The 15,230-nt window shown below is 44.5% G+C and overlaps 1 protein-coding gene across 1 annotated transcript in view; it reads right to left on the bottom strand.

Annotated features, from left to right (window-relative positions):
- Nucleotides 1-15,230, bottom strand: part of Cfap54 (cilia and flagella associated protein 54) — a 287,635-nt gene that overhangs the window by 91,318 nt on the left and 181,087 nt on the right. The window contains exons 52-56 of the mRNA XM_021205638.1: nt 5,926-6,028; nt 4,558-4,705; nt 3,625-3,782; nt 3,324-3,500; nt 3,051-3,177 (exon numbers count right to left, since the gene is read on the bottom strand). Of these exons, the coding sequence (XP_021061297.1) occupies nt 3,051-3,177; nt 3,324-3,500; nt 3,625-3,782; nt 4,558-4,705; nt 5,926-6,028 (713 nt within the window). The remainder of the gene's footprint in view (nt 1-3,050; nt 3,178-3,323; nt 3,501-3,624; nt 3,783-4,557; nt 4,706-5,925; nt 6,029-15,230) is intronic.

Below are 15,230 nucleotides of genomic sequence, written 5' to 3'. Positions count from 1 at the left end.
AAGGACAGATCTTTTTACGATGGTTCTCGCTGGAAACATTGAGTGTGAGTATAATGGAGTAGCACCTACCGAACCCCAGAGAAAAGACCATGCCCACATGAAAGACCATGCACACATGAAAGACCACCAATAGAGAGGACTAGGGGTACTCAGTCACCTAGCAGAGCACTTGAGTTCTTCTCCAAGCTAATGCAGTATCTAGATAGCCTTAGCCCTTGGCCAATGATCTTCCCATCTGCATGCCCTTCCCCGCAAAGGTATACACTCCCTGGTTCACCCCGAATAAAGTGTATGCATCCACATCCACCCCCCAATAAAGCAGTATGAATAAACACGGATCATTTCAGAGAGCTGCTTCCTTAAAGACTGAGCATCAGTCACCTGCCATGGTGAAAAAAAGGTATTGGTAGAAAACAAGGTTTCAGGGAGCATTATCTGGACTGCTGGGGAAGGAATGAGGCACGGGAGGAAGTTTCAACCAACAACCACAGAGCACTACAGAGCTTGGGAAATGGAGAAAAGCGAGGAGAAGGTGCAAGGATTGGCCCAGTGGTAGGATGTCTATTCTCAGACGTTATGAGTTATAAACACAGTGTCTCTGAGGGATAGAAGAAATAGTTTAAAGAAAAAAAAAAAAGAATCCTCATGATATTCCCTGGGCCATATCACAGGAAACCTTTTATGCCACAATAAATGGAGAATATTAATTTAAGAAATGATCCACAGAAATAGAAGACTTCATGGTGCTTAGGAAACCAGAGAAAACAGTTGGGAGGACACAGTGCCTGGGGATCTGCAAGTTGAGGAAGCTGAGTGCCAAGAAGATGCAAGTGATGTAAATACTGCTGGATACTGAGTGGTCCATGTAGGCAAGATTGGAAAAAGAACATTTCAGAGTTGTAATTGAGCCTTGGTCAATCAACAGTGATTTCTGTCATCTGGATGCAGAATAAAGTAAGACAGTTAAAGAATAAAATTAAAGACAGAGTAAAGACAGGTAAAGACAGAATAAAGGAGTTAAAGGGAGTTGAGGAAGAACAGAGGGGGTGGAATCTATCTTTGAAGAGCCCAGCTGGCCATGTATAATGTAGGTCATGTGGGAACCATACTACCAGATGGGCATAATAACTAAAGAAGTGGGGTGTGCTTACACCTTGGGAATCTCAGAGATCTGAGATAGTAGAAATAGAGCTGCCCCCTCCCAGCTCCCAATGCCTACTCTGAGACCACCAATGGAGAGGACCAAGGGTACTCAGTCACCTAGCAGAGCACCTGGAGTTCTTCTCCATGCTAATGCAGTATCTAGATAGCCTTAGCCCTCAGCCAATGATCTTCCCATCTGCATGCCCTTCCCCGCAAAGGTATACAATCCCAGGGTTCACCCCGAATAAAGTGTATGCATCCACATCCACCTCCCCCCCAATAAAGCAATATGAATAAACACGGAGCATCTCAGAGAGCTGCTTCCTTAAAGACTGCCACAGGGAAGCCTTTCAGCTAAACAAGCTGTGAAGTTAAGACTCCAGGCCTGGTCTCTTCTCCCACCCCCTCCAGTATTCGCGTGCTCTAGTCAGACTCCACGCTGCTTAGCCTGGACTCTGCTTACATTCCCTACCTGATGCTCAGATGTCCTGGGAGGAAACATGGACCGTGGAGCCCCATTCCTGATTTCCTCACCAGGTGATGCACCAGTGGCACCTAGGTACCCAGAGAGGAGACAGGGAACCACACCGTTGGTCCCAGGTCCTGGGCCCTGCTTTCCCCTTCTGGTCTGGGGCAGTGAGCAGCCACATGCTGATACCCCAAAGGGAAACACTGGCTGTAGACCTTGCCACTTTCTCTCTGAACCTGTGAATTGACAGCGCCCAGACACTGCTGGTGAAGAAGCAGAACACAGCACCACAGAATCAGAAGGGTATAAGGTGCTTAAGGATAGGTGATTGTTTTCCTCTGTCTGTCTGTCTGTTGGTTTTTTTGTTTTGTTTTGTTTTTGTTTTTGTTTTTTGTTTTTTTACAAGTAAAGATGTAAAAATTTACATGCTGAAAATCAAAAGGGAAAGGTGATCTCAATAGTCAGACAGTGGATAATACATGAGGGAAGGAAGGAATCTCTGAAGCCAGGACCCTGGGAAGCAGACACCACGTGAGAGCCGCCACAGTAAGGCCAAGAGGCTGGGCTTTGAGGAGCGAGACTGTTCCCCTGACATGGGAGTAAGGCACAGGAGAGCTAGATTCCTACCCTAGGCCCTTTGAGAAAGGCTTCCCAAAGGGCCTAGGCTGCAGAGAACAGTGCATCTATGCACCTGTGTTACACTGCCTAAAACCACCCCGGCACCTGGCACTCAAAGTGTTCTTAGCCCAAAATCCATTACTTAACATGCACCATGGTAAAACATGGAAACTATGCCTTTAAGACACCTTGTTTCATAAAAATACAAAGAGTCTGACAGTCCCCACATTTAGATGACATAGACTTATTGCTTAAAATGTCACAAACAAGATATCAGAGCTTTGGGGAAAAGCATGCCATTATCGTCAACACATTAAGACAATGTTTCTTCCATGGGCATTGTTTTTAGAGATGTGGGTACATAACAGCATCAGTGATAACCAGCAGACAAAACACTGTTCTATATTCCTCTCTGAAATCTTTCTCAATTTGACATAAACATAAAAAGAAAAACAGCTGTAATTTAGAGAAAAAAACTGGTGTATTATTTAGTAATGAACTCATACCTTGTGTTTCTGTTTCCTCAATAAAGTAGACTGTGAAAATAATCTTGTTACAGATGATTGAACAACTGGATAAAACTCAATAGTCCAAAGCAAATGGTTTCACATATTACATCTGCTGTAATTAAGCTCATAAAACGAAGCTCATCCATTTACCACAAAGCCTAGCACATGGTAAGTAACCCGAACCTATTTGAGTGTGTGGAGCCTGGGCTCCTATCATACTGACCCTTTAAGTTATGATAGCTTACTTGAAAAAGCAATTAAAAATTCCCACCAGTTACTCTAGGAAGTAAGAGATGTTTAAATGTTCTTACCAATCCTCAGTTTTATTTTGGCCAGTAGCATGACATGAGGAAGGTAGATATTCTTTAACGGCTGTAATGGGCTTGCATAGTCACCATCTGAGAGGGGGAATTCAATGGTCTCTCCAAAAGTTAACATCTGGGGAAGAAATATTGTAGTCAGTAGGGAGAAGGAGGAAAAGAGGGAGAAATGAAGGGAGGAAGGGGAGGGAGGAAGGAGGGGGAGGGAGGGAAAATGGCAGGAAAGTTCAGTCCCAAGTCTATGGCCATCAGAAACATCCCTACCTGGGCAATAAGAATTCTGTGAGCTTGATTCAAGAAAATTAATTTGTTCTCTTTTGAAGATGCTTTTTTGAATTTCTCAGCTTTTGTTAAGTCATCCATCAGAATGAGGCTTTTTGCCAGAGTTAACCAGGATCTGGGAGAAAGGAATTCGCTTCCTTCCAGCAAACTGATAATTTCCTATTGAGAGAAAAGGACTCTGTGTTTCCCAGTTCATTGAGGAGCTATGGCCGTGGGGTTGAGAATCCCGCCCATTGATTCAACACAGATTTTCCCTAATCACAGTAAGCACGCTACCCCTCACCTTAAGCTTTTGTATGATGTCTGCCTTAAAGTGCTTCTCCTGAAGGCCTAGGACCACAGCTTGCATTAGGAACTCAGCCAGGACTTCTGTGTCGTCGGCACTCTTTGCCTCTGTGCATACTTCATCGATGAGGCTCAGACAGTCTGTCAACTCACTCTCTAATGCGGACAGGCATAATCGAGATGCATTTGGAAGCAAGGAAGGACATGTGTGTAATGTCCCCAATGACCAAAGAGTAAGAGGACATTAAAAGGGAAACGAACATAGATTACATGAAACACTGAGTTGGCAGGGTCGGGGCTGGGGAGTGTTATCATTTGGGTCAAAGTAGTTTAGTCCAAATGCTAGAAAAGTCATGTTATTGCATGATATGATTTGATTTGGAAGGTGGACAGACATGTGGAAATGGGTAGGAACACAACTAGCCAGCTATCAGTCACTGTGGGAGCTACTCTTTACACAGGCTAAGCTGTTTTCTAAGACTATAACTCCTGTCCCTTTCTGTCTGACAATGATCCCAATAGCAGAAAGGTTTCTCTGTCTTCCAGAGAGGAAGGGACATGCAGAGCCATGGGAAGGTGAGTGGAAGGTCAGCAATGGAACCCTATGTTGTTGGCTTATGAGCTCTATGCAAAGACATCTTCCTGAGACCTGGGCAAAGGTGTTTTAATCTCTCTCTTCTCTCTCTCTCTCTCTCTCTCTCTCTCTCTCTCTCTCTCTCTCTCTTAAATTAAATCAGTAAGATACATGCCACTTGGTCTGGTACAGAGGGCTGTGAGGAATCACTGTTTTTGCTTAACAACCTGTGCTTTAAATTCTGGAAAGAAAGCAAGCTAGAGACTTGGGATCCTTATCACCGACACAGCCCTATAAAATGCTGGCTGTCCCTTATGTCAAATGGGACATACAGAAACACATTAATTAAGAAAGTACCTTTCATGATTCCAATACCACGAATCTGCGAGATGAATGAAGTTACCAGCATCAAGCGGCACCTCAGCCAGAGGTGAATATTGAAGTATTCCCGGGAGTTCAGGGAAATGGGGTCTAAAAACTCACTGTCATCTTTACTTTCTGTGGTCTAAAGAACATTAAAAGACGAGGTTATCTTCCCAGGGGACATTGTCAGTATTCTAGCCTAGGCTAAGCATGAGCCGAGAGAAGCATTTCACGTTATCATGTTTTAAATCAAGAAGTTATTGTTGAGCATTCCGTAAACCACAGATATACGTAAAAGAAATGAGTGAAGCCTTCTGCTATTCCAAAAACCCCTGTTAATTCTTTACATCACATTTTGGCCCATCTTTTCTCTATATATTTCTACTCAAAAGCAGGTTTGTGTGGAACTAGAAAGATGGTTCAGAGGGTAAGAGCTCCTGAGGTTCTAGCAAGGGACCTGGGGTTCACTCCCAGCACCTATATGGCAACTCACAATCACCTTTAACTTCATCTCTGTGGAATCCAGTGACATTATCTTCCTCCCACTGGTTACAGCACACACGGTGCTCACAGACGCAAACAAAATACTCTTACAGATGAAGTAAAAATTCTTACTAATAAAAACAGTTTTATAGCATTGAATATTTGGTGTGCTTTTTTAATTATATCATCAGCCGTTTCCATGTCATCATAAACCTCTTAAACATCCCTTTTAAGACATGAAAAATGAGAAATACGATGCTGGGTATCTGCTTTGGATGACTAGTTTGCTGGGAATGGGATGGGTGATTTCATTAGAAATATCTAAGATCCCAAGCAAGGCTCTGTGTAACAAATATTTTTATACAGATTCCTAAGCGATTTGATGCTGTTAAGTTGTGCGGCCTTAGTAGGTCCAGTGACAGCTTGTGACCAGCTGTCAGGCAGTCATTAGAGCCCCTGTATAGGGAAGGCTAAGTGTGAGGAATCCCAGCTGGGAAAGACTGGGTGTCCTGCTTGCCCTGTCCAGGTAATAAACTCAAGAGTGGAAGGAGGGTGGATCTTGGGATATCTTTCTGCTGGTGGGGCCATATCGAGACTTACCGCAGTGACACATCTGCACGTGTCTTTTGGAGATGGCTGCATCCACCCTCAACCTCCCACAAATGAGATCACAACACTTTGGAAAAGCTCTTAAGGGGCCTCCCTCCATAAAGAGTGTAAATGAGATGCCAATGCACCCACTTTGAGGCTGATTTTGCTGTTACTTCAACCTTCCCATTTTGTGTCATCCATGTAGCTGATCAATTGCCTACCGTGCCCGTCACTATGGTAATGTGTACGGTGCGATGTGTCTTGTCAGGATGTTAAAATCATACGTACAGAAGTTTCTGGAGAGGTGGGGCTGCATGACTCTTCGGGCAGTTTCTTTTTAAACACCTTCGAATCCTGGAGAAGCTTCAGTGTGGAATATAGTATAGCAGTGCTGAAACAGAGGGAGGGGTTTGACCGTTAGCAGGGACAGAATCTGCATGTCATTTCACAACTCTCTACTTTCAATGAAAATGTCGACACCCTCAAAGGTTATCCAGGTGTCTCCTTTCTCAGTCTTGTGGTCCTCCTCACCATGACACTTAATCACAGCATAGAATTCTAAACCCACAAGTACAGTCACAAAGGCATCATGATAATGATGAGGATGATGATAAACCACTACAAAGTCCCTTTCAATAAAAATGGATCAAAAATAAATACCAAATGTTTCCATCATTTAAAAACCAGATCAAAGGCAAAACTTCCACTTCTGCTTCCTGCAGCCAAACTTATTCCATTCCAAGTCCTCAGGCATGACCATGGCTCTCTGACTCTTCAGTGCACACTGTTCAACCCATCAAGACTGTTAGTTTAACCCACAACGTGTGGCCACTGTCTGAGAGCCCCTCGTGTCTCCACCCCATTCACCTCTGTCGGGGCCATTGCTCCCTCTGGGATGGAGGACCAGGTAGTTCCTCTCCTACTCTTTCCCTCACTCACAATGGCTACAGTCCGCTCCTCAAGATGTTTTTGGCTTCCCTCAACTCTGGTTAGTACAAGTCCTTCTTTGAGTTGGAGTTACCAAGATTTCTGGTCTAGCACGCAGCTGGCTTCATCCATGTTAGGAGATGCTCATGTGAAAGCCAGCTTTTGTCCGTGGGATCGCTGAATGTGTGCTACATGGGTTCAATTTCCAGACTGCATTTTAAGAGCATTTTTGTTGTTTAGCAAACATGTTGCCTTGTAGATGGAAGACGTTGTGTTAGCACTGACCATGGAGCCAGAATGTTTCCCCTTCTTTCCATAATTTACATCTTAGGAAGCAGATGACTGGTGTCTACCACCTGTCAGATGCCATACTGTATCATTTTTTGTGAGTTAAGTCGCTTACTGTACCACACACATGTGCTGTGAGTTCAACATGGGTGCTATTACTGACTCAATGTATGGAATAGGAAACGGACACCCAAATATTAAGTAAGCTTGCCAAAGTCTCTGTCTGTCTGTCTGTCTGTCTGTCTGTCTGTCTGTCTGTCTCTATCTCCATTCCCTCCGTCTCCCTTCCCCCCTCTTTTCCATCTTTCCTTCCACCCCCTCTCCCCTTCTCATCCCTCTTTCCCTTTGTCTTTCCTTCCCTCCCCCTCCCTCACCCTTTTCTCCCCCTTCCTTTTCCCATTTCTCTTTCCTTCTCTCCCTCCCTCTCTCTCCTTTCTCTTCCCATTCTCTATCCTCCCTTCTTCTTTCCTTCCTTCCCCCCTCACCCTTTTCTCCCCCTTCCTTTTCCCATTTCTCTTTCCTTCCCTCCCTCCCTCTCTCTCCCTTCTCTTCCCATTCTCTATCCTCCCTTCTTCTTTCCTTCCTTTCCCCCTCCCTCCTGCTCTCCCCCCTCACCCTCCTCCTCCCTCTATCCTTTGTCTTCCCTTCCCTCCCCCTTCCTCCACCTTCTCCCTTCCCCTCCTTCCTCCTTCCTTTCCCTCCCTCCCCATCTGCCTTTCCCTTTCTCTTTCCTTCCCTCCCTCTCACCAGCTCCTCACTCTAACCAGTTTGGCAGCATTGGATCCCTCTGTGGTGTTACGATCATTACTGTCAGTGTCACTGCTGAATGTACTTGTCATCAACATCAAAGGTCCTCTTGGTCCTGCCCAGGTTCTTCTCTTGCATCCTACCTAGCATATTTGCACCACACACCTGATGTTTTCCCTTTCCATGATCCTGGACCATCACCTGGGTCCAGGCGTGAGCATGGAATGAAGCCAAGTGAGTAAGATAAATCTGGCGCATGGGCCGAAAGAGGTGGCCTGGATCGGGCACTCCTGGGGTGTCCAGCCTGGTCTCACTGAGTTCCCCAGCCCAGCCTCTGCCTGTCCCTCCCTGCTCTGCTAAGTCAGTCAGAAAATTGCCTCTCTTGTTTAAGTTGCATCAGGCTGGGATTCTGTTGCTTGAAAATAAGCAACGCTAAAAGATGCATATTGCCTCAGTGATTATACATTTCTGTCAGAATATATTCGGTGATGGTTTTGATGATGATGATGATGATGATGATGATGATGATGATGATGATCTATGTGGGGGCACACACGTGCCATGGCATGCATGTGAGCTTAGAGGCCAGCTTTTGGGGAGCCAGTTTGCTCCTTCTGCCTTTATGTGGGTTCTGGGATTACACTTAAATTGCCACGCCTGCACAGCAAGTGTCTTTATTGGCTGGACTATCTCGCCAGCCCGATAATATGTTTCTTCTATGATTTTATAACTGTTGACCCCTCTTTCCCTTTTCTATTGTTTTGAGTCTCTGGTACAGTATAATTTTTCGATCCTCCATACTAATTTAAAAAATGTGTATTCTGGCTTAGATTTTAATAGCAGTGACTTTAAATGATTTCAAAAACATCTTTATTAATCCATTTGTAAAAACATAACTTCTCTGTTTGTCACAGGGGAACAAAGAAGTGAGGTGTGGAAGGTGAAGGATTTTCTATTTTAATTGTGCCTTTTCTTCCATACCTGCTCAGTAGCTGTATCTTATGTAACGTCCCTAGCTCATTACTAACTGCTGCCTTTATGATCCTTCAGATTTTCCAACACTTGCATTCAGTTATACCCAGTTTATTAGTAGTAGTGAGTGTAAACCCACTGCTAAGCCAACTACTAGCTATTTTAGCAGGATAACTCCCCCCACCCTACCCCCAGGTTTATAACATTTCTCTCTCATTGGCTAATTTACTTCTTCAGACTCATCCTTGGCGCACCCGGCCAATGGTTTGGTTGATGAGCTGTTTCTGAGTTAAGCTATTTGGGAGGAGGACCCTCCGTTCTTCTTCCTCTGCTGGTCTCTGTTGGGAGTTAGGGATGTATTCAAACCATCCATTTTCATCTACAGGTACCTTTTGAAATAAATTTGCCCAAACCTAGTTATTCTTACGCTTAGTCTTTAGTGCTTTGCTAAGGCTATTGTACTTTTCGCGTCTTTACAAATCCTTTCAACAAGAAATCACAGAGATGAGCCTGTGGATAGGGAGGAGTACTTGCCGCTCTTGCAAAGGACCTGGTACCAGTACCCAGGACTCCAATGGCTAAATGCAGCTCCAGGGGTCCTGGTGCCCCCTTTGGCGTCCATGGGTACTGCATGTACGTGCTGCTCATAAATGCACACAGGCAAAACACACCACACATGTGCACGCGCGCGCGCGCACACACACACACACACACACACACACACACACGCAACTCTATGGAACTCTCTGATGGAATCATTTGGTGGACAGCTATACCAAAGCACTGCGCTTCACTTTTCCAAGGGCGTGCTCGTGTGACTGTGCGCGCGCGCACACACACACACACACACACACACACACACACACACACACGAGCAACTCTATGGAACTCTCTGATGGAATCATTTGGTGGACAGCTATACCAAAGCACTGTGCTTCACTTTTCCAAGGGGATAAAGAGTTTGCCAGTGTTTGTGGACTGGTTATAGCTTCCAGTTTTTGGAAAAAAAAAAAAATATGTGTGGGATTGAATTGCACCTTTTCACACCAGTAGCTTTTAAGCCATGTTTTCCAGTGACTATAAGTAAACATAGCATGACCTATTATATTTGTAAGTACGGTCTGTGTCTGCAAGCGTTTTTCTTTCTGGTGCTTGGCAGTCACACCTAGGCCTTGCCCACTCCAGCCCAATGTTCTGCCACTGAACACAGCTGCTTCCCCAGGGCATTGCCCCCTCTAGGCCAGCACCCTTCTACTAAAGCAACAGCTACCTCCCCAGATCTGGCTGCAAGCATTTCTTACACATACAAACATTAAAATACTTTACAGATTAAATCAGTTGACATTTTCCTTTGAACTCAATTCTAATTTGATAAGTTTTTGGAGCTTCAGCTATTTAATTATGTTTCCTTCTGTTGTTAATGAAAGCTTTTAAATTCATCTTGTATAGCCTAATTTTCAGGAATTTGTACACAGGGGGGAAAAGAGTTCAAGGCCCACCTGTGTCATGCTTTAGCTGTGTGATCTTGGGAAATGCAATTATCAATCTCTTTATAAAATGAGAATGATGATAACAGTTCCAACCACATCAAAATGAATGATTTTGATGATTAAATTAGGATTCATTCGTTAGAAAATACATGCTGGGTATCTGCTTTGAGCCAGGAAGAAATCTAGTAGCCATGGATACAGCAGTAAACAATATAAACCAACCCCCCCACCCACCCACCAGGGCTGACATTGGACTACAGTGGGATGTCCTTAGCAAACACAAGCTAGCTATCAGCATCCTTGGTTTATTGTTTTGGCAAGAAAAGTAGTAGAGGCCAAATTGACTTTTTTGGTTTTTGTTTTGTTTTGTTTTGTTTTGTTTATTAAATTGTTAAGCAGCTTTCCAATCTTTTAGCAGTTATTGAATATTAAACTCCCAAGAGTTTGCTGGCTGTTTGTTGACTACTTCCTAAGGTGTTGTCTGTGATTACTGTTACTGCTTTTTGTTTAAAATGAAGAAGAAAGCAAGGAGCCTAACTGGGCTGCAGCTCATGGCCACTCACCCTACAGTTCCTTGATCAAGGCTACACACTTTGGGGCACCCTGTTGCTACTGGAAAGCTTCACGGGCTGGTGCTGTACAACTAGACCACCCTGGAGGAAGATAGTGATGCCCCTCAATGGGTTCTTCCAATTCCAAAGCCTGGGTTCTGATATAAAGAGAAATGACATGAGTTTTGGCATATTGGTGACAAAGAAACCATGTAAAACATGGGACATACCAATGTGTCCTAACTCACAACTGTATAGTTGCTTTGGTTTTTTTCCTGTTGCCATAACAACACACCTGCCACTGAGAACAGAAGTGTACCTTAGTTCATTGTTCTAGAGCAGTGGTTCTCAACCTGGGGGTCAAACAACCCTTTCACGGGGATCACATATCAGATATCCTGCCTATCAGATGCTTATATTACCACTTGTGTCAGTAGCAATATTACAGTTGGGAAGTAGCAATGGCATAACACAACATGAAGAATTGTACTAAGATCCCAGCATTAGGAAGGGAGAGAGCCACTGGTCTATAGGCTGACATCATCACCTGGTGAGGGCTTCCTGCTGCATTATAACATAGTCCAGTATAACACGGCAAGGCAGAGTAAGCCTGTATCTCCTTGATTCAGGCTTGTTTCTTACAAAGCCACCAACACCAGCGTTAGGACTCTACCTTGACACCGTCTCTCACAGGAGACTGTATTGGTGACTTTCCTCTTGTTGTGATAAAACCCCTTCACAGGGTTTATCCTGGCACAGGGATATGGTCCATCACGGAGGAGAAGGTGGGGCAGCAGATAGGACAAGTTCGGCGGCAGGAAGAAAGGCTGATCCACTTTCATCCACATATACAAAGCAAAGAGGTCAAACAGAAAGTGGGGCAAGGATATAAAACATGTCAAAGCCCACTTCCAGTGACACACTTCCTCCCGCAAGGCTCCACCCCCAAAAGGTTCCATAACCTCCCCAAAGGACACAGCCAACTAGAGACCAAGTATTCAAGCACAGGCGCGGGACAGTCATCACTCGGGCCACAGCAGAGACATGGTTAGCATATGCCTCCGAGAGTTACTTTACTAAGACACAAACTCAAGGGACAGGCATTTAAGCAACAGCAACTGAACAATGGAACAACTTCGAGTTCCTGCACTTTGGTAGACAGCGAATCCAGAATTGTGACTCATTTCTAATGTCTCAAATCCCAAGAGGCATTATTTTTGTCGTAAAATCAAAAAGCTTGAGTGTTTTCGCTTTCAGACCGTGAATTAAGTACAAAGAAAAATGGGAACGACTATCTGCTTGAACATAAAAAGGATGGAGCTCTGAAAGAAGAGTCCAGAAGGAGAATCACACTGTGGAAAGCTTTGATCCCATTTATTTCTTATTAACATTCATGACAAAAAAAAAATGGTCAGTTTATTCTCGTGAAATCCATGCAGCTCACTCTGTCTGTCACCCCAGGGAAAGCACCTTTCAATTTCCTTGACACATAATTTTATTAGAAGTATCAGGAAATGTCAGGCATCATTTGGAAGAAGGGTTGTCCAACACTCTCAGCAGTGCCCCAACAGAAGCTCGTGGGGCGGGGGTCAAGTTCACGAAAGAGAAACTCACTCTTCTTGACAGTAACCTTTCTCTACTCCAAAGATGTAACAGCACCAACGTTTCTGCAGGGGCCACATTCACGCCTCTGAGACAGGCGTATTCCAATACACTGGCACAGAGTTGGCATATGTCTACCACACATCTGCTGTGTCTTCAGGTTAAAACGCTATGGCAGCTCTTTCCTGGACATCTTACAATTTTTCATTCTCGTTACTTTCTCATTAAAAGGGAGAGAGGGGAGCATTCATCTCTCTCATCCTCTACACCAAAAGAATAAAGAATAAGTAAGGACAAATGAGGGAGGAAGGTAATGACCAAAAGAAAGTATGTGTGTGTGTGTGTGTGTGCATGTGTGTGTGTGCATGTGTGTACACGTGTATGCATGTGTGTGTGCACGTGTGCACATGTGTGCGCGTGCGTGTGCGTGTGTGTGTGTGTGTGTGTGTGTGTGTGTGTGTGTCTTCTAGGGTTGCTGTTGCCCTCAGATATAGTTTGAGGTAAAGGGCACTACTGGAAATCATATATTAAAAGTTTCTTTGCCCTTCAAAGTTTGACAGGAGAAATAATTTATGATTAGGAGTAATAGTTTGAGCATAAGTCTATAATTAATAGATTTTCAATAGCTCTCAATAAAGTACAGCCTAAAGGTGGCTATAAAAGTATTTTCACTATAAACTACCATAGCTCAAGTTTGATCTCAACACCACTGTTCACCCCTACAAACTATTAATATCTGTAAAATTATTGGGACCTCTAAAGAGTACCATCAACATCTATTGAAATTGAGTTATTGATTATTGAATTTATTTTAAGATAAAAATACATCATTACTATTAACAGAAATAGTACGTTTTGTACAAAAAAATATTCTAAAATGTGAGTGCAGAGAGTGCCATGGCTTCTTTACTGTCTGTCTGTCCTAGTGAAGGAAAACCCACTTCCATTGCTGTTTGAACGTCACTTCGCTGTCCTGCTTTATTTAATTAAAGTAAAGGTGTATGTTGGTTTATAGGGTTGTGGGTCCTGCGTCTGCTCCGCCACAGGGAAGCAGGGCATGGGAAGTTTTGACCGTACTTACCCCAGGCTGTAGCCTGGAGGCCCTAGGATAGCCCCCCAGGACCCCACTCTGGAGGTGGGAAACACAGTCTGACAGGGAGCTGGCTGGGGGTGGAGGGGCTTGTCAAGAGCTGACAGTGGAGTGCCCCTCCCCCCACAGGCTGGATCTAGCCCAGGGCCAGGGAGGATATTGGGGTGGGGGGAGAGGGAGCTCCAGATGGTTCCACAGGGAGAGCCTTTGGCTTGGCGGGGCAGCAGTCTTGGGCTTGGGTTTGAGCTTGGCTGGGCCTTATTTGGCCAGATACTGAGGCCTAGGCTTGGCTTGGTCTCGGCAGAGTCTGGGAGCACAGAGAGGCCTTCTAAGGGAGATTGGATGGCAGCTCTGTAGACGAAGGCCTTCTCCATGGCTCCCCACTGCGCATCCCAATTTAAAAAAGGCAGTCCATGCTTTTAGGGCATTTATTGTCATGGAGGAAAGTGGATGAATAAAACCGTACCCCACTTCTCAGGGTGAGCCTGAGGTTAAATACCTTTTGCAGGGATGAGTGTCTGGGAAGGAAAGCTTATTGGCTAAACCTCCAGGTCTTTAGGTACTTCATTAAAATGGAGATCTGTCTTGAGCCTATGTGACTACAGGTCACATTCTCTACAAGTGGAGGGGCTTGGGGCGTTGCCCTTACATGACTGATGACCACAAATCTATGGGGAACTGTGGCTAGTGACAGGGGCCTGGTGCCCAGGAACAGTAGAAACACCTACTGTCCCTTCAAAGTCTCCAGGGTTTCAAGCCTCAGCTCAACCAGGAACCAGGCTGCCTTTCACAGTCCCACAGGAATAATATTAAGCCTCTTAAAAGAAAATTTTTTCCTTCTTTTATTTTGTCTGTGTGTGTGTTTGTAAGTATATATGTGTGCATGCACACGTGCCCATATGCATGTAGAGTCCAAAAGTCAATGTTATGATTCTTCCACTATTGCTTTTTTAACCTTATTAAAACAAATGCGTGTTCTCACTGAATGTGGGCCTCACTGATTGCCGAGGTCGGCTGAGCAGCAAGTTCTGGGGAATCCTCCTGTCTCTGCTCCCTCCACTCTTATCACGGGTGTTACAAGTACATCTCGCAGGCTTTTCCACCTAGGTCTTGGAGACCTCAGCTCAGGTCCTCATGCTGGCCCATCAAGCACTCGACCAGCTGAGCCACTGCCCGGGGCCCCCAACTGGCCTCTTTACATAACTACAACCATTTATCTTTGATAGTTTCTCTAATGTTTGTAGCCATATAGAACCTTGCACCACACACTGGAAAAGGTTTTCTATGTTAAAGCCTATTGGTCAGCCCTGTTTACAAAGATTTTGAAACACGTAGCACTTGTCATCTGGAAAATGAGTTATATAAATAACATAAATTATTGAAATACGTAATCATATAATTAAACAATATCTTTGTGAATATTATCACTCATTTCACCAAATGCTCAGGTTCATGTGACCAACCAGATTCCCCAAAATTCAGATGTTCCTTGGAAAGCGCATATTTTATCACAGGCAGCAGATACTGACAGAGCTGTTCCTAGGAGCAGCATGCTCGCTTTTTCAAGAAAATGTCTGCCACATTTCCAAACTCGCACAGACACAGTCTGTCAGTTGTTTCTCAAATAAAGATGGTCTTCTACAAAAAGAACAACTTGTTCAATTCTCCATTCCATCACCCATGTGTTCCTCCTCAAGACAGCCATCAGCACTTGGGTGCTACAGAAATGGCCAAACAAAAGGTCCACTGAAGATCCCACCAGCTTGGGAAAGTCTACACTGACTGGTAATGATTCCAAATGCCACACCTTCTGCTTCTTCATCAAGGACTTCAGTAAGGGCAGCTGGCTTTAACTATTTTCTCCTCTCCTCCCTCTCCCTCTCCCTCTCCCTCTCCCCCTCCCCCTCTCCTCCTCTCCCCCTCTCC

The sequence above is a fragment of the Mus pahari genome, chromosome 9, assembly GCF_900095145.1.
Source record: "Mus pahari chromosome 9, PAHARI_EIJ_v1.1, whole genome shotgun sequence".
Classification (NCBI taxonomy): Eukaryota; Metazoa; Chordata; class Mammalia; order Rodentia; family Muridae; genus Mus; species Mus pahari.
The sequence above is the reverse complement of the archived record's forward strand: the minus strand, read 5'-3'. Positions and strand labels throughout refer to the sequence as shown.